The following is a 20,078-nucleotide window of genomic DNA, read 5'->3' as shown; positions in this document are numbered from 1 at the left end:
TGAGAGATTGAACTCAGATTGGCCTCGTGCCAATTAATTAAAAATTAATTAATTAATTAATTTTAATTGAATCACTGTGAGACAGACCATTACAAAGCTGCTCATGATTGTGTTTAAGTCATACAATGTTCCAACATTCATCCCTCCACACTGTACTTTTCCTACCACCAATGTTCTCATTTTCCCTCCCATCACCCCATCCTCCACCCCACTGCCACTACCATTATGGCAGGCTCCTTTCTTCTCCCTCTCTCTCTCTCTCCCTTGTGCATTATGGTTTGCAGTACAGGTACTAAGAGTTCACCATATTTGTTCAGGGCGTTCAGTGATTTTATCAGAAAGGTACATCTGGAGTAGCTTTTCAACTGGACGTCAGCTTTGGGGTGTGTATGTGACTGCTGAGGCTTCTAGGGCACAGGAAGGTGGGGAGGTGGGGAGAGTAGCCCATCCTGACCCCGAGAAAGTCTGAAGATTTCAGTCACAAAACCTGCGTGCCCGACTTTTCAGCAGATTGATTTCTCAGTGACGTGCATCCCAGGATGGTGGGTCTGCTCAGAGGGTATGGCGGTGATTTGAATTATGGGACAAATGGTATCTAGGGGCTCTGCTTGGATGGGCACCAGGCAAACCCACTGCCCTCCAACTTAACCCCATATATTCAGCCTGGCGCAGACCCAAGATTATGTACTTCTGATCTTTCGAGGTTTATTTATGGGTCTCTGGAGCAAGATCGATAAATGTTTAGGCTTCGTTGGCATACATAGGTGGTTTGTGGGCATAGATCCCACATACCTAATTTCTGGCAGTTTGATTTTTTGGAAAAGTTGGTCCTGAATTGTTGGAATCCAGCCAGCGGCAAGTGGCAACTTGTGAGTGTCTGGAAGGCTGGAGGCTGCTGATGCCCTCGCCTCCGTGTCCAGGGTGAACTGCCACTGGGTCTGCTGCATCCTTTGGGCCCCAGTGGCAGCGGCACCCATGGCCCTAGCCAGGACCAGGACTGAGGCCAGGCCACCACTGTTCTCTGTGTGGGCCACAGCCACCAGTTTAGTAGAACCTGCCCTGCGGCCACCCTCCCTCCCCCCATCCTCAGTCTCCAGACAGCTGGCACTCAGGGGGCTTTTTCTTCATGTATCCCGTGGGTGGCACTGGGGAAAAAATGGTGGCAAGGACGTCTTGCCCACACTCAGCTACCTGAACTGGACTCCCATGGTGAGGCCCCTGGTGCCTCCTTAAGTCGTGGACTCGGCGGTAGTGCCAAGTTGAAGAGCCTGGTCCATTCGTGTGCAACCTCAGCTGCCACCGCAGTTGCCCACAGCCCCGAGAGCTGCGCTCATGCCACCAGCTTTGTGCCTGAGCAGGTGCTAGCACTACCTTTAGAGTCCCACCGTGGCCGGCATTCTGCCACTCACCAGTGTGTTTCCACTCAGAGCCAGTCTTTTTGAGAGAAAATACTTATGGGGCACTTACAGTCATTCACACAGAAATTTTATTTCCCCATCAGCCCTGCTCACCAGCAGCTGCAGAGAATAGTTCATCCTCTCTTCCTACCAGTTGTCTTTGTCCCTCCCTCCCTTTCTTTCTTTCTTTCTTTCTTTCTTTCTTTCTTTCTTTCTTTCTTTCTTTCTTTCTTTCTTTCTTTCTTTCTTTCTTTCTTTCTTTCTTTCTTTCTTTCTTTCTTTCTTTCTTTCTTTTCTTTCTCTCTCTCTTTCTTTCTCTCTCTTTCTCTCTTTCTTTCTTTCTTTCTTTCTTTCTTTCTTTCTTTCTTTCTTTCTTTCTTTCTTTCTTTCTTTCTTTCTTTCTTTCTTTCTGAATTACGGTGACATACAGTTACAAAGCTTTCATGTTTGAGTTTCAATCAGTCAAAAACCCATCCCTCCACCAGTGCTCATTTTCCACCACCAATGTTCCCAGTATCTGTATTCTTCCCTTTCCTCCCCCTTTCATATGAATCTTTTGGGGAAAAAATTTGAAAAACAATACTTTGGGAAACATTTTTGCCACTTTAGTGAAATTCATTTTTAAACATTAATATTAGCATTTAAATATTAAATTAATATTTTATATATTTTATTGTTTATTTTCTTTTAGTTTTATTTTAAACATATCTTTGAAGGAGAATGCTTTCTGAAATCTTATTTTTTAGAACTGATTCCTTCTAACTCGTCTCCTTTTAAAATTTTTCTTACATTTTTCTAAGTTGTTCTTCAAAATTTGTTTTCTCTTATCGTAAGTTGTAATTGCTCTCTTCTTCCATGTCCCTCCACCCCAATCAAGATATATATTTTTTAAAAATAGAAAATCAAAATACTGGAACCTTAATATACATGTGGTTATGTGTTGTCTCTAATGTCAGTAAGTTTACTTTTTATTTGGTATAGACTGGCCGAATGAGCAATGGATAGATACCTAAATATCTTGCATGGCTATGGATATGCAGGATAGTCTACTATTATTGATATTTCTTTTTTTAATTTCTATAGGAAAGAAAGGAGAGGATATCCAGATTTGAATCTATTCGTCATTCAATTGCTGGACTAATTAGATCTCCAAAATCTTCCATTACCTCTTCAACAGTAAGTAAAATTAACTGTTTACTGAAATAGTCATTGATGAGCACTTTCCTATATTGCCATGAATATCATGTGAAAAATTGGGTAAAGTATTTAACTTTTTACATGTATATATACATGAGCCACCCAGATTCCCCATTTTCCAGTAGCTAGGCAGTCACACCCAGTAACTGCCCCCAGCTCCATGTAATCCCATCAGTGGCCAACATACAGATACTATAAAACCAAGCACACAACATCTGATAGCCTAATTCTCCCACTTGGACAACCTGGCAAGCTACCAAGAGTTTACTGCCCGCATGGGGCAGAACCTGGCAAGCTTTGCATGGCATATTCATACGACAAATATAATGACAATGATGGGTCTCATTTCCTTGAGCCTGAAGAGTCTCTAATGCGGCACTATTGGGAAGGATGAGTAAAGAGAGGCTGCTAAAATCTTAGGGCTAGGATGAGTGGAGACGTTACTGGGCCCGCTCAAGCAAATTGATGATCAACGGGATGACAGTGATATAGTGATACATGTGTATTGTACAAGAGTAATAAATATGTGCATATAAAATTTCATGTAATATTGATACAGAAGGATAGAAATATTTTTGACATGTGCAGTACTTATTGTGCACATAAGGATCATTTTGTATATTGGGTCCTCAGAATACTATATCCAATTATTTTTAGTGGCAAACACGCAGTGATAAGGATATTTATAGCATATGTCTTATTAAAGTTCATTTATGTTCATATTTTTAGAACAAAATGTTCTAAACATGGCAAAATTGGAATCTAATTAAATTTTGGGAATTTGTGTTAGGTTATGTTGGGGTGGGGAAGAGGGGTGCACACCCACCTATACATGAGATGACTCCTGGCTCTGCATATAGAGGGAACCATATAGGATGCTCGGGGTTTGCTTGTGGCTAACCTATTTTCTCAGCATCAGACATCTTACCTCTTTATCGTAAATTAGATGTCCTTATATTTGAGGATTTGTCTCTGGAATCTCATTTCTATTGCAATATTCTAAGGGCTTTTCTTTGTTCCAGTACCTTGTAGCTTTGATTATTATAGCTTTGTAGTATTTGTAGTATTTCCTCTGTCCCTCTTGGAGAGCCCAGCAAGCTACTGAGAGTTTCCAGCCCACACGGCAGAGCCTGGCAAGCTAAACGTGGCATACTCAATATGCCAAAACAGTAACGACGATGGTCCTCATTCCCTTGACTATGAAAGAGTCCCCAATATGCCATCGGGCTGCACTAGCATGTGACAGGGATGGATGCAGACGTTACTGGTGCCCGCTCAAGCAAATGGATGAACAATGGGATGACAGTGATACAGTGTAGTAAAAATTAAAGTCTTGTAGACTAATGTTTCAATTGTTAATTTTCCTCAGATGTTGATTGTACATGAAATTTATGGTTTCATGCATTAGCAGTAGTTTTTCTATGTCTATTTTGTTAAAAAGTTTTAAATCATAAATAGGGGATAGGCCTTGGAAGAGACTTACTTTACCATGGAGCTTTCTGCCTATAATCATTTTTGTCATCATTTACTATTCTTCAAATGAGATGACTTGCATTGGTTTAGACCTCCCACTGTATCCTATAGAACACTTTCATATTCATAGGTGACAATGGCAACAGTGAAGGCTAACATTTATGTAGATATATTTCTGATATAAAAATTTTCTACTAATATTTTTGATGCTTTGTCTAATTGTATATAAATATTATTTGAATTGAATATGGAAATAACTGCTTTATATTAAAAAGGAATAATTCTATGGCTTAGAAATGAATACTTTCTTTTTCTAAATAGGAATAGGTTATTAAATAACAAAACTTTGAAGAATTATGAATTAATTACCACTCCCAATACCACACATGAGTGATGAAAGTTTGTACTTCCCCTCCAGCCCCGCTGCTGGCCCAGACCCAGTTCACCATAGGCATCCACCACACAAATTGCCCAGTTTGCAAGCCTGGGATTAAGGAACCACGACCAGTCAACCAAAGAAGGGTTCACTACCACTATGTTTCTATTTCCTAATTTCTTACTGCTTCAGGAAGTGAGTTATCATTTTCACTAAATAAATCTTTTGTCCCCTTTATTAGGTTGATTCATAAATATTTAATATTTCCTTAACACAGTCATGAATGGCATAGTTAAATAAGTAATAAATGGAATAGCTAAAAGAATCTTTCTTTTCTGCATCAGTGTTTGCCTATAGGAATGCAGAATGATCTGCATTGAGTGTTGTGCTACTCTCTGAATAGGCTTTTAATTTCTCAAATTGTTTTGACAGAGTATTGGGGTTTTCATTGAATTGTAGAATATAATCTGAGTATAGTGATATTAACATCTTTACCAACTTGGATTTCTTTTATTTTTCTTTCTTGACTATAGACAGATACTAGAACTCCAAGAATTATGTTGCTTAATAGTGGTAAAAGTAGACACCCTTATTTTTGTGCCTAATCTTAGAGAAAAGGCTTTCAGTTTTTCCTCATTATGCAGTGTATTAGCTTTGGGATTGTTGTATGTAGCATTTATAATATTGAAATTTTAAGAAAATATTGCCTCAATTGTCTATAAAGTTTTATTGTTTGAATTGAATATGGGACATAAATTAACTTTAAAGTAAAACTTTCTTTAGTTCCTATTTTGTTGAGGTTTTTCTCAGTCTGTCAAATACTTTCTCTGCCTCTATAGCGATGGTCATGTAGTTTTTATTCTTCCTCTTGTTAATGTGATTTAATCATATGTTTATCCATTTAGGCATTATTTTCACTGTCTGGCTATTATGATAAATGCTGCAGTGAACATTAATAGACAAGTTCTATTTGAACATGTATCTTCAGTCTTCTCAGTTATTCCCTAGTAATCTCTGGGCCATATGGTAATTCTATGTTCAAGTTTTGAGGAACTGCCAAATTACTTTTTACATCATTTACACCATTTACATTCCTACCAGTAGTGTCTGAGTGTTTCAGTTTCAGTACAGTCTCATCAAGACATTTTATTTTTCATTTTTTAAAACATGGGTATCTGTGAATATGAAATGGCATATCATTGACTTGTATTTTTTTCATTTTCCTAATCACTGGTGATGTTGAACCTCTTTTCTTGTGTAAATAGGCCACTTACTTGGGATATAATATGAAAGTGCCTTTATCATTTCTTGGGCTGTCTTTATATTTTCTTAAGTGTCTTATAATATAAATGTTTTTAATTTTGAGGTCAAATTTGTGCACTTTTATTTGATTGCCCATACTTTTGTTGTAATATCTTAAAAACCATTATACCATTATATAATTTAAAATGAATATTATTAGCTGTTTTCTTTTTGTTATTCAGTGGTTTTTTTAATATTATAAGTTAATATAGGAAATAGAGGTCCAAACTCATTTTTTTAGGTTTAAAAGGATATTTCTGTCACTGTCATCCCATTGCTCATCGATTTGCTCTAGTGGGCGCCAGTAACGTCTCCATTGTGAGACTTTTTACTGGTTTTGGCATGTTGAATACGCCAGGGGTAGCTTGCCAGGCTCTTCGAGAGGAACGGAGGAATCTAACCCAGGTTGGCTTCAAGGCAAACGCCCTACCTGCTGTGTTCAAAAGCAATAATAAAATCAGTTTTTGACACAAGAATAAAGAATACAAGAATGAAGTTTTGACATGAATAAAAATGATGTGATAGGTATAAGGATGGAATATCACTCAGCCATTTTAAAAAGATGATATCTTTCTTTTTTGGTTTGTTTTGGACCATGTCTGATGTTACTCAGGACATACTATTTCTAGCTCTGCACTCAGGGATTACTCCTGGTGGAGTCCATGGGACCATATGGGGTGTTGAGAATCAAACCTGAGATGCCCCCTATAAGGCAAGTAAGTGCTTTAACCACTGCACTGTCTTTTTGATGCCAAAAATCTTTCCATTTTTGACAGAATGAATGAACCCTGAGGGAGTTATGCTAACTGAAATAATTCAAATGAAGAAAAAGATATGATTTCATATTTGGTATTTGATGAAAACTGGACTCTCAGTGATAAAATTTGGTACCTGTAGCTTTTGAAATATAAAGCTATATGCCTGAAAGTTAAAAATAAACCAACTATATCGACAATGCAATAGGTAATAGTTAAGGAAGCTTGAAAAATGATAAGAATGATAATGATAATGATAATATGATAAAAATGATAAGAAGGCACAACAACACGGCAATATTAAACTAAGGTTTCCACATACACCCTAGGCTACAGAACATCTGATTAAAAAAAGTCAATTCTATAGAAATAAATGCTTTTAATAATAAGTTTGCAGATAAATTTCTCTTATTACTCATTCTGTAGTTTAATTATCTTGTCTATAAATTTTAAATACATGAATTTATTTAATGATCTGGTGAATAAAACTCTATGTGCTAACTCTAAATGTTAATGTCTTATGTGCTAGGCAGAAAAAACAAATAGATCCCGTGTAGTGAGGAGAATGTGTTTGTGTTAAATGTAAGCACCAGTGCCATGGAAGATGTTTGCTTTACAATTTTGAACTTTCAGGTTCTTCTTACAACTTTTCATTGGTTAGTTAGAGGGGATGTATGTAAGAAGTATTTACATTTGGTATGCATTTTGCCATAAGAAAAGAATCATTACTTTCTCTAACGAGGTTGCTTTACTTTCTAATATTTATTCAAGTTTGGTGACACGACCCCGACAAGTGAGAGGCCTCTGACAGAGCAGGACTGGTACCATGGTGCAATTCCCAGAATAGAAGCGCAAGATCTGTTGAAGCAACAAGGAGACTTCTTGGTGCGAGAAAGCCATGGGAAACCTGGTGAATATGTCCTTTCTGTCTATTCTGACGGACAAAGGAGACACTTTATCATACAATTTGCTGATGTACGTTCCCGTTTGTATATGTCTAATTGGTGTAGCTTATTGTATTGTATTGTAATTGTAGTAAAATGATGGATAGTTGGTGATAATACCATACTGCTAGTTGGCTACTTGAATTTTTTTGACCTTAATATAGTTCTTCCTCAAATATAGTGGTCTAAATTCACTACAATGTTAATGTAAACAAGTATAAAAAGTTATTGGACTGGAGAGATAGTGTAGCTAGTAATGTGGTTGCCTTGCTTGTTGCTAACATGGGTTTGCTTTCTGGAGCATACAAGGACCCAGGATCTGTATCAGGCGGGATCCCTGAGCACAGAGTCAGGAATATGCTCATAGCAATGTTGAGAGTGTACCCCCACCCCCCAAAAAAATAACCAGTTATGCATTAAAGTCATTTTTACAAGCTTACATTTGAATTATAAATACTTAAAATACCCCCAGTTAAATTTTAACAGTGAACATTGAATCTATTTTAAATTAAAGATGCAAACAAATAATGTAAATACTGTCTATTTTCTCTTTCTCTTTTTGGGGGGAGAGGAATTTAATAATGAATTTTATGCTTTTGAAACTTAGTCTAAGAGGTGGCCCTTAGACTACCTCTTGAAAATGGCGTAGAAGGGCCTACACGGCTGTGTTTGTGATTAGAGCGCCTGCTTGTGCTCCCAGGCACTGCCCCACTTGATGTGATTCCAGCAGCCTCTGGTGCCACAGTTAACTAAGCATATGATTTCATTCTGCTGCCTCATCGCCAAGGGTAGGCACACCTCAGCCGTGTGGTGCTCTCCCCAGCCAGGAGTGCTTCCCCACTCACTGCCCCAGCGAAGGGAAGGGGAAGGGGACCCGCAAAGCACCTAAGATGGTGTCACAATAGATTGTTAAGAAATATTTTACTGGGGCCGGAGCAATAGCATAGCAGGTAGGGCGTTTGCCTTGCACGCGGCCGACCCGGGTTCGATCCCCGGCATCCCATATGGTCCCCCAAGCACTGCCAGTAGTAATTCCTGAGTGCAAAGCCAGGAGTAACCCCTGAGCATTGCTGGGTGTGACCCAAAAAGCAAAAAAAAAAAAAAAAAAGAAATATTTACTATTGAATGAAAATCCTAATTGAGCAGGTTAATGATAGTTAAATTGGTTTTTGAATTAGTATAGGATTATTTCTCCATGTATAGTAATTACTTTCTGGCATTAGCATTAATTTTTTAGTTGAAATTTAAAGAGTATTTCTAAACCCACTTTGTTATTTTCTTCAGTGTGTATTAAATCAGTACAGTGTAATCTCCCTGTTTTGCTTTGGCTGTGTGTGTTTTAGGGGGTGGGGTGCTGGGAATAGTCTCCAGGTCTCCTGCATGCAACACATGCATTTTCCACTGACTCAGGGTCCTGTACTGAGAAGTTCTTAATATTTATAGCACATGAGCGTTTAGTGCTCTTTATTTCCCATTTCTTACTTCTCCAGTTCAAAAGGTAAACATTTTCAAGCCGACTATTCAGCTTGAATTTTAACTTATGTTTCAGGCTCTAGTGATTCTGCTTACTTTACAAAAAGTTGAACCATTTTTGTTAGATGAACCTCAAAATGTGTTTTTTTAATGTTTTAAGTAATTTAATAATATCTATTATTAATTCATTAGGCGATTACTAAATTATATAATTCTGTAAGTGTACATCTATTTATTACATGTACCTATAATATATATGTATGTGCATATAGTTAGATAGCTGATTATATATGGTATTATAGTACATAAGTATCAGTGACAGTGAATACTTATAATATATGTGTATGTAGTATATGTTATCAAGCATTATATACATAATGCATATGTACATGTGATATTTATTATCAAGCCTGGAATATATATCTGCATATATCTTTGATTTAAAATACACATACCCAGGACCAGTCAGTTGGGGGGCTGCATGTGAGGCAGCTCTCACCCTCTGCACTCTCCTTCTGCCCCTAACTCAACTGCTACATACTGTAGCAGGCCGCGTTCTAACAAAGTTTTAATAATTTGTATGTACATTGTAAATTGTGGATTCAGGTAGCCTTCTCATACAGTTGATATCCACTTTGTCACTATTTATAAACTGAAATGAGAAGTATAGAAAAAAAGATCATAGGTATAATACAAACTAGATATAGTTTATAATGAATGTTTCCTTTTTTAAATTGCTATTTTTAAGAATACAGTATAAATTAAATGCTTATCATTTTAAAAATAGAACTATTGGTTATAAATTAATTTTCTTAGGAACAAAAAAATATTTTTGGAAATTACTTGTCTTTAATATTCCATTTTAAGTATTGTAGATTAACAGCACAATATTTTGGTATGAAGAAACATTGTCACAATTTCACACTTGAAAATTGTAACTGACTTCCTTTGGCCATAGAAATATAGAAATTCTGCCAAATTCTCTATTAAAGATGAGATTGCTTTTTTATCAGTGAATGCCTCAGGAGTTTGCTCTCTAATTTTAATACACATTCACTTATAATGTTCTCATTAAGAGCATTATAACTCTTTTGGGCTGGAGCAATACCACAGCGGGTAGGGCATTTGCCTTGCATGCGACCGACACGGGTTTGATTCCCAGCATCCCATATGATCCCCTGAGCATGGCCAGGAGTAATTCCTGAGTGCAGAGCCAGGAGTAACCCCTGTACATCGCCAGTTGTGACCCAAAGAAGCAAAAAAAGTAAATAAATAAAAGAGTTATAATTTTTTGGTGAATTTTTATTAAATTTCACTCTGCAAATTAATATTCTAAAAGATATTTTACCTTGTTTATTTCCTCAAATATTTATTGCCTGAATGGTAATCAATAAGTGAAGTTTATTAACAGATATTTAATGATTGCCTATTATATTGAAAACAATGAGTTCATAATCCAGTAGTAGGTTATAAATGGTATTTCTAAGTGAAGGGGTAGGCATCTGAAGAGGGAATGGCAGAAGAAAATACATGGGATTTTAGAAATGAAAAAATATATCAACTAGTGGGTCATTAAAACTGCACAAAAATCCTTTGATTTCAGTTCTAATCCTATACTTTGTACTATACAGTTTGGGAATAATGGACTCTACAATTATTGTTAGTATCAAATTAGTAAATGCATGCTTTGTAAATTTCAAATGCTGTTCAAATACTTGGCATTTTTAGTCGTTTTTGTGACTTGAAAATATATAGATGTACTTTACGAAAGAGTTTGGAAAAGTTTATTAGAAAATTCATTTTGGATTCTCTAGAATTTGTATAATTGAATTAGTAAGAAAATACTTTTGAATGTACATATTTTACATATTTAGCTTTAAGACATTTACTGATCACAAATGATGTTATTTTTAGCAGCTTTTGTTTTTTTTGTTTGAATTTGGGGCTATGCCCAGCATCACTCAGGCTTCTGGCTTTGTGCTCAGGGAGCATGCGTGGCGGTTCTCAGGGAGCCGCAAGCTGGGATCAAGCCCGGGGCTGCTGCCTGCAATGCAAAGCACTTTAGCCTCTGTGATGCCTCTCTGGTCCTGACATCTGATTCATATTATTCCAGGTTGCCTACAGATCCCTGGTGTCTTCTGCTTTAATTAGTTGTCTATAGATGTCTAATGTGCCTTTTTTATTTGAGAGGTATGATTTTTGTTTTATATTTTTAGCTTATACAGAAACAGCTCATTGTAAATAGCATAACAGAAATAAAACTAAAAGGTTTATTTATCATTTTTTCTAAGCTACAGATTCTAATAAAAAATATTAAAAGCATATATTGCTGGAATGAGAGGGATACCTCAGTGGTCAGAGGAGTATGCTTTGCATGTACAGGGACTCTAGTTCTATCTCTGGAACCACATGGCCCTGTGAACATCATCTTTGCATGTAACTGTGGAGTTCCCTGAGTACCAGCCTGCATCCCCACCTCGCACTGTACATCTAGCTAGCACCACGTTGCAGAGCCAATGCATTGAATTATCTGGACCAGTTAGCTGAGGCTCACCCTGGGAACCCTGAGTATAACTCAGGAATCCCTCCTTTTCATCCCCACACCCAATAAAGAACAAGTCAAGCCACACAGCTTAAATGTTGTTTCTTAGCCTGGTTAATAGTATGTTACTCTTTGAAATGACCACTTTTGCCTGCCTAGCAATATTAACCATTTTCATTTGTTCTGAACTTGTAATTACAAGTCTCTGGGTTCTGAGTTTCACAATAGCTGTGAGAAACAAAAACATCATATTACATGTTTATGCTGTTTCCCTAAAATTCACTATCATTGATAACCTTCAGATTGCTGAAAGATTATTTCATCAATAGTTTGTAGATTCTGAAAATGTATATCATTTTTCTTAATATGAGTTAATTTGTCTTTTTATAATTGGAACTATTTGAAATGCACTGTGCAGGAACAAAATGTTTTCTATAAAGAGAAAGAGAAAGTAAAATAATAGGTTTGAAATAATTTAATTTTTCTGTGTTTTTCTAAGAATAAATCAAAACAACAGTAAACAAACAAAAAAATCTACAATATCAACTGGCATTCATTCCAGCAAGACTGCTCCAAAGTTGGTTGCATAAGTCTTAGAACCAGGAATCTAGAAGACTTGCAATGCTGGGTTAGCTCCCCCTAGAAATTTACTTCAAAAAGTTGAAGAATTCATGAGCATGTATCTATAGGACATTCATTCAATTATTGAAAAATGATGGCATTAGAAAAAATACAAATTGTAGTCTAGCTGAGAGTCTCGGTCTTACTCGTAGTCAAGGTTCTGATTTTGAATGTGGTTTTAAGATACTTCTTATACTTGACCCAGGAAGCTTGGTTTTCAACAGCACTTTTTCCTGGAGTTAAAAAGCATGCCATGTGTGTATATAAAGATAGGGAGCATGTGCTGGAACATTTATTTATTGCCTATTGCCAATGTCAACCAGAAGCAGTACCTTCATTCCTTTTTTCTTCCTTTCTGAGCCATGCCCACCTATGCTCAGGGCTGACTCCCGGCTATGTGTTCAGGAATTACTCCTGGCACTGCGTGGGGGGCAAGATGGGATACCCGGAAATGAACTCGGGCATTTATCTTTGAAATATTAAGCTGTTGTCTGATCAAAGTGGTTTGGCTTGTTAATATTATTTCATCCTTATAGGATGGAAGTCCAACAACAAAAAGAAATGGGATTTTAACTAATCTTAGTTTTATGAATTCTCCTGGGCTTTTTAAACATCAACAGAATAAAAAAAATATACTGAGAGTGCTCTCCCATATGTGAGGCATAAAGAAGCATAGTAGGGGAAAACAGAAGGCAGAAAGCAAACATAATCTAAGAACTTGCCTATAGAACTGAATTTGCCATGCAGTGAGATGTAGTAGTGGTGTGGCCATAGGGGGTTCTTGAGGCAGTGGGGGAAAGTGAGACACTGAGATGATTGTAAATAAAAGTGATACTCTGGTAGGGTTATAATGATGGAATGTTAAAGCTCTATAATTCACAGTACAGTAAAATGTTCCCATATTCCATCCTGGCATCCCATATGGTCCCCTGAGCACCTCAGGAGTGATCCCTGAGCTCAGATCCCTATAGCTCTGAACACTACGGGATAGGGTCCCAAAGCAAACAAATAAACAACAACAAAAACATGCAAAAGTTTAAAAAAAGGCATTATTATAGAAAAAGGACTGGAGTGATAGCACAGCGGGTAGGGCATTTGCCTTGCATGCGGCCGACCCAGGTTTGATTCCTCCATCCCTCTTAGAGAGCCCGGCAAGCTACTGAGAGTATCCCACCCACACGGCAGAGCCTGGTAAGCTACCTGTGGTGTATTTGATATGCTAAAAACAGTAACAATAATTCTCACAATGGAGACATTACTGGTGCCCACTCCAGCAAATCGATGAAACAACGGGACAACAGTGCTACAGTGCATTTTTAGCTATTTTGCCCACATAAGGATATTTTAACCTTCCTTTTTAAGTTTAGTCACTCCTTTTAGTTTTCTTCAGAAATACTATTTCCTTCTTTTGTTTTTCTTATTTCTTTTTAAAGCTCAATTTTTATTTTAATACTTACTTTGGCATAATATTTCAAACCACAAATTTATTGAATCTTTTTCTCATTTTATATGCTGGTGTAAAAAATATCTGCTGGGGGAGCGACGGGGGAGAGCTGTGGCAGCTCTCCTTGTGGGCTGCCCTGGGTGCGGGGGAACAACCTGGGCCCCTCGCCCAACTGGAGCAGCCCCGAGCCTTGGTGCAGACGGAGTAGGAAACGAGAGCCAAACCAGTTGATCGATCAGTTGTCCTTTATTCCATCCTCTCCTGTCTCTCCCTCCACTTCTCTCCCACCTCACGATCTCTCCCTGGATTTTGCCCCCAGGATCTGGCCCCCCAACCCACTCTTAAAGCCTAGTTAAATCCCCCCAGCATGAGGGGGTTGGGGCTTACACATAGGTGTGGTCACAATCAATAGGGGTAAAGTTCTCTCAGGGGATGCTCCTTCTAGGACAGGGCGGAGTCCCATGAGTGTGTTTCTTCTCTCCTCATCCAGCAAACATAAGCATTCATAATATTAATCATTTTTTTGGGACACAATAAGAAATGCATTAAGTTTATAGAATTGCTCTCTTGGGGCCATCTTGATCTCAGACTACAGTGCTCAGATCAGATTAGTCTTTCCTATCCCTAGCAGGGTCCTAGTCTCGTCGTTACTTTTGGATCATGACAGCATTTGTCCATGATCAAGCTCTTAACCTAGTTAAGAATTAGGCACTTTGGCCAGGCCCATCTCAATGCCAGGGTGACATATAACTCACCACTTGCTCTGGGGCCATTCCGTCCCTCGTCAGGACACTACTTTTGGAGTGCTAGGAACTGAGGGACTGAGGCTTAAGTGGAGAAAGCAGATGCCCGGGAGGTAATAATATTCGAGGCCAATTAAATCCCAAATTACAAAAGCATAATATTGTCTTCTTGTGTCTATACAAAAAGGACATTGTTTTAAAGTAAATTATTCAAAAGACATAAGGAGAGGAGAAAGGCAATATCAGTTTAATATAAATTCAGTGCCCTAGAAAGGTCTCATCTTACAAATTAACAGAGTCAGATTAGGGGGGAAAAGCTGATTAACTGTTTTTGGGAAGAGAGCATAGAGAAGTAGTTACAGCTAAACAAAGGGATGGGAGTGACTCAGAGCACCTTAATGGGTGTGACCAGGATGAACCTAAGCTCCTTGTGGCAAGGGGGGGAAGGACAAACCAATGTCATCCTACATGCTCGTTCTGTTTTGTCTGGCTTCCTTGCCTAATAATAGCCTTCTGGGAATTTTTATTGAAACAAGTCAGATTCAGCTTTATATGTATATGTGCTCATGTGTGTATGATCAGGTTTGACATATGAACATATGATTAATTCTTTAGCAGCATACCTTAGCAGCAAATTTAAGGTGTAGTAAATGTCTTAAAAGTAAAAGTAGGCCATGTTCTTGGTAAAATTTAGAGATAAGTATCGTGGAATACATTGTTCATAACAGACTCATATGGGTTCAGTGTATATTCTTTGAGAATTGAAAAGTACATTATGATTAATATATCTAGATAATTTTTAAGTTACAAAAAGTAGTTAGTTGATATTAAATTTTAAATTTTACTTTGCATTTTTAAACAGTTCATGATGTCTAAATATACAAAACTTTGTTATATACTACTATTTGTTGCTTCCTTCGTAATTTAAGAGATCATTAGCAGCAGCCTTAGTTCTAAAGAAAAGTTTCTTTTTTTTTGCTGGTGGGGTCAGCAGGCCCAGCTATGCTCCTGGATTATTCCTGATGGTGCTTGGAAATTTATGGGGTTTGGGAAATTGAGTACAGGATTGACCATGTGCCAGGCAGGCATCTTATCCACTGTACAATCTCTCCAATGCTTAATAAGGAATTTCTTATTTAAAAGTTATATCCAACCCAGTTCACCTGAGCTACAAAAAAGTTATAGGTATTCGACAAAGGCTAAATAATATTTTTATTTTTATTATAAATATATTTTATTTTATTCTTATATTTTAAATATAACTTTTAATAGAAAAATAAGCTCTTCATAGTTTTAATAAATATACTCATTTTTGACCTCATGGCTTCCCCTCTACCCTTTGTTACCTGTTGTCACTGTTGTCATTGCAAATCTGCTGTCTCTCCAGGGGTGCATACATGTCTGTCAGACTCTTTTTTTGTTTGTTTGGGGGCCATACCTGGTGGTGCTCAGGGCTTATTCCTGGCTCTGTGCTCAGGGATCTTGCCCAGCCTCCCTCTGAAGAATGTAGCACTGAGCTATGTACCCAGTCCTCTGCCTTCAGCTGCATTTTATTAGGGTATAATGTCATTTGGAAACTCATTTTTAATCACCATATTTAAGAAAATGTATTAATATGCTGTGTTCTGTTTTGAGACTCTTGAAACGCACTAATGTCAATGTGATTGCTGTCAAAAATTAAATCTTGGGTGCAGGTCAGCTCCCAAGTGCTTTCCTTGCAATTACGGGACCTGGGTTTGATCCCCAGCTCCACATACGGTCCCTGAGCCCCACCAAGAGTAAATGCTTAGTGCAAAACTAGGAGTAAGACCTGTGTGGCCCCAGACAAGAAATAAATATATTAATAAAGTGTAGTTCATAAAGTATTGTTAGTTAGAGCACTCTATTAACTATACTGTATACTCTCATCACTTTGCTCATTGATTTGCTTGAGCGGGCACCAGTAACGTCTCCATTGTGAGACTTGTTGTTACGATTTTTGGCTTATTGAATGCGCCACAGGTAGCTTGCCAGGTTCTGCCATGCGGGCGGAATACTCTTGGTAGCTTGCTGGGCTCTCCGAGAGGGACGGAGGAATCGAACCTGGGTCGGCTGCATACAAGGTAAATGCCCTACCCGCTGTGCTATTGCTCCAGCCCTATTAACTATGCCAATGATAAAAAGCTGTCTTTAAATTAAAAGTTATATTTTTTCTATTTACTGTTTTTCTGGTTACATTAGAATTTTGCATATAGCAACCTGATACTAGTGGCTATTTTAACACTTATTTTTGCAAATATCTTTTTATTTTTTATCAAATATTATTATTTGATTTCTCAAAGCTATGAGTATATGAATTTTCTATGCTCATTTCTAGATTAAATAATCTTGTCTCTTTAATACTATATTTTACATACATACGTTGTATGTCATTTATTTACAGATGTTTATTTATTCAGGCAATATATGCCAGCAGGCTCTAAAAATGGGGAAACTAATAAACCAATCAGTTGTAAAACTTTATCATCTCTCTTAGCTTACATTCAAAAGGAGAGATAGACAATGAAGAAGATGAAGGAATAGTATCTCTATAAATATGCATATATATAGGTATAGATATCTATATATATATGTATGTCTGAGAAGGTGGTATTTGATCAAAGAAAGTAAGGCAGCCATTACCCATGTGACCACTTGAAGAATTATATCAAGCAGAAATGGTATGTGTTTTCTATGTAAAACAATGAGGAAATAAAAATGGTTGGAAAGGGAGGGATAGTGATAAGAGAGAAGATAAGATTAGATTACATCCATAGATTTTGGGCTGCTATGTAGAGTGAAGGAATAGTAGAGTGAAGGAAGACTGTATTTCTTTACTGAGGAATAATTAACAAAAATAATTAAATATCTTTAAATTATACATCATCACAATTGGATACACATTGTTCGTGATAATAAAAAATTAAAGTGTCTAACATTATCTATCACTTCAATAGGTAGTTAACTTACTTCCCCCTGCCTATTTAAGTGTTAACAGTACTTAAGATTTATTAGCTACAATTTTCAAATTCAGAAAAGTACATACTTGTTGGAATAAATATTTTGTTTGGGTTGTTTTTGGTTTGGGGGCAACACCTGGCAGTGCCCATGGCTTACTTCTGCTCTGTGATCAGGAATTCCTCCTGGTGAGGTCAGGGGACCACATAGTGTCCTGGGGATTGAACCTGGGGTGGCCGTGTACAAGGCAAGTGTGCTGGTGATGTTCTATCTCTCTAGCCCCTATTTTGTTGATATATTGTTGTCAATATTTTTATTAGATTTACACATCTGTAATGCCTTTTGGCATATTTGATTATTTGTGGGCAATGATTCTTTCTTTTTTTTTTATTGAATCACCATGTGGAAAGTTACAAAGCTTTCAGGCTTAAGTCTCAGTTACACAATGCTCAAACACCCATCCCTTCACCAGTGTACATATTCCACCACCAAGAACCACAGTAAACCTCCCCCCCAACCCCCCAGCCCCCCACCCCGCCTGTGTAGCTGATAAATTTCACTTTACTTTCTCTTTACTTTGATTACATTCAATATTTCAACAAAAAATTCACTATTATTGTTTGGAGTTCCCCCCCCACAGAGTTGGACCTGCTGGAAAGGAAGCATTTGATTATTCGTTTTCCATTTGATTATTTCTTAAGAATAGGCACTTTATGTTTTTAAGTGTTATTTGAAAATTTTGATTTATCTATATTTGAAATTACTTTTATAATCAAGGTTAAATTTTTATATGATGGCTTGTAATTGAATATATATACTAATATATTAAAAGATTTGTTTGCACGTTAATACATATTACTACAGGGCTTAAACTTATTTTTAAGGATGTCCAGACATTACTTACTTCACTAACAAATTAATGTAGATACTCTAATGTCTGAAAAATGAAATATTCTTAAGTATCATTATATATCATAGCAGGTCTGGCTGTGATGTACAAAAATTATTAGGCAATTTTTATTTCTGCCTGAATTGATTCTAAACCAAATTCCAAAAATTGAATTATATTCTATAGTTATAGTGTCAAAGAAGGCTAATGCGTATATGTTCCTCACTTGATAAAACACTAATACTCATTGAAAATGCTTTATATAAATTAAATTCTGGTAAGTTTTGTCTTTATAAATTAAATCCTGGTAAGTTATGTCTTCGTTATACTATGCAAAAGGAAGTTTTGAGTTTTCTCTTTCATTTGGCACAATCTTCCAGTTAATATTAATTTTGTGAAGGCCCGTGTAACAGTGCCCGTGAAGCCAGGAGTCCTGCCTTCCTGTGATTGCCATCTAGCTGACCAAGTGGCGAGTCAGTGTGAGGGCCTGAGGAGGTAGTGATCCCGAGGCTTCCCTGGTGTTATTTGGGTGCTTCCAGGGCTGCCCCAGAGATACTTGGACACGCGGTCCTGGAGATAAACTGGTGTCGGCCACATGCAAGGTGTGTTTCCTAGCTGTTGAACTATCTCTCTACCCTTTTGATTTACTTTTACAATCTTAACCATTTTAAATGTATGTTGTTTAGTAATGTTGAGTATACTCATATTGTTGTGCATAACTTTTTGTTTATTAAACATAATTCTTGCTGAAGAAATGTCTTTATAGTTATTCTAGTTTATTCTTTCTTCAGAATCTGTATCGATTTGAAGGCACTGGGTTTATGAACATCCCTCAACTTATAGATCATCACTATACAACAAAACAGGTCATCACTAAGAAATCAGGAGTAGTTCTACTGAATCCTATTCCTAAGGTAAGTGCAAATGTATAATTGCTTTTATTATTATTTGGCTTGGAAGAATGCCTTTGTTATCTGAGATCAGATTTAGGAGATTACAAAAATTAGAAAGATCCTGGTGGGATCTCTTTCACCTCTGAGCCTCAAGGGAGGTAAGAGTCCCTCAAGTCACACTTTGTCTGCTGCTGCTGGCATTAATCCCCGTCTCAGGGAAGCCACTGACACCAGGCTGGGATGACAGGGAACTCTTTCGTGTGCCAAGGGGAGAGGTGAGAGTGGCTTCCACCAAAAAGTTAGGGTTCTTTTCTTATCAGAGGAAGAATTCCAAGGCATAATAGCATAGAGATAAAGCAGAAAGACCTATTGAAGTGAGTTTATACCTGAGCCATGGTGCTGCACACCAGATATCATGAAAAAGGCTTAAGGGAGGAGTTAACTAAGTGAGGGGCATATTAGTGTAAATGTTGCCCATGTATGTAAGAATTACATGCTTGCTCAGACATCATGTGCATGTAACATTAACACATATTTCTGCAGCTAGGGATAACATGAGTTAATGTTTTGGCTTACAGAGAAAAGTGAAATAGGATCAGGGCTTTGTTGCCTGTGCATGCTCCAGAAACTTTCTGGGGACTCCTTTCCTAAAGTCCTTCATCAAGAACATGATAACCTCAGGGCTGTCTTGACATGACGTCTTAAGGCCCCTTTCTTCTGTTCGGACATATCATATAATCATTTTTGTTTCTTATAGCAGTTTTTCATGCTGCTTTTCATAGTTACTTTGAATAGAGATTCAGCCATACAATGATCGAAATGATTGAACACCCATCCCTCCACCAGTGCAAACTCCACCACCAGCATCCCCATTATCCACCCCCCACCCCACACCCCAGTCCTCACCCTGCCTCTATCGAAGACAATTGCTCAGATATTCTCTCTCTGTTTTAGGGCATTATATTTTGCTCGAATTTTCCCACCCCCAATTAAGTCTGCCTTTCAGGGGCAGACGCTAGATCATTTATTTTTCATTGCTCATTTTGCATATCA

The 20,078-nt window shown here is 37.4% G+C and overlaps 1 protein-coding gene across 1 annotated transcript in view; it reads left to right on the top strand.

Annotated features, from left to right (window-relative positions):
- FER (FER tyrosine kinase) overlaps nucleotides 1–20,078 on the top strand; it is a 445,847-nt gene that overhangs the window by 196,920 nt on the left and 228,849 nt on the right. The window contains exons 11-13 of the mRNA XM_055144946.1: nucleotides 2,481–2,573; nucleotides 7,272–7,475; nucleotides 18,924–19,046. Of these exons, the coding sequence (XP_055000921.1) occupies nucleotides 2,481–2,573; nucleotides 7,272–7,475; nucleotides 18,924–19,046 (420 nt within the window). The remainder of the gene's footprint in view (nucleotides 1–2,480; nucleotides 2,574–7,271; nucleotides 7,476–18,923; nucleotides 19,047–20,078) is intronic.

This window comes from Sorex araneus, chromosome 1 (genome assembly GCF_027595985.1).
Source record: "Sorex araneus isolate mSorAra2 chromosome 1, mSorAra2.pri, whole genome shotgun sequence".
NCBI classification, from domain to species: Eukaryota; Metazoa; Chordata; class Mammalia; order Eulipotyphla; family Soricidae; genus Sorex; species Sorex araneus.
The sequence above is the reverse complement of the archived record's forward strand: the minus strand, read 5'-3'. Positions and strand labels throughout refer to the sequence as shown.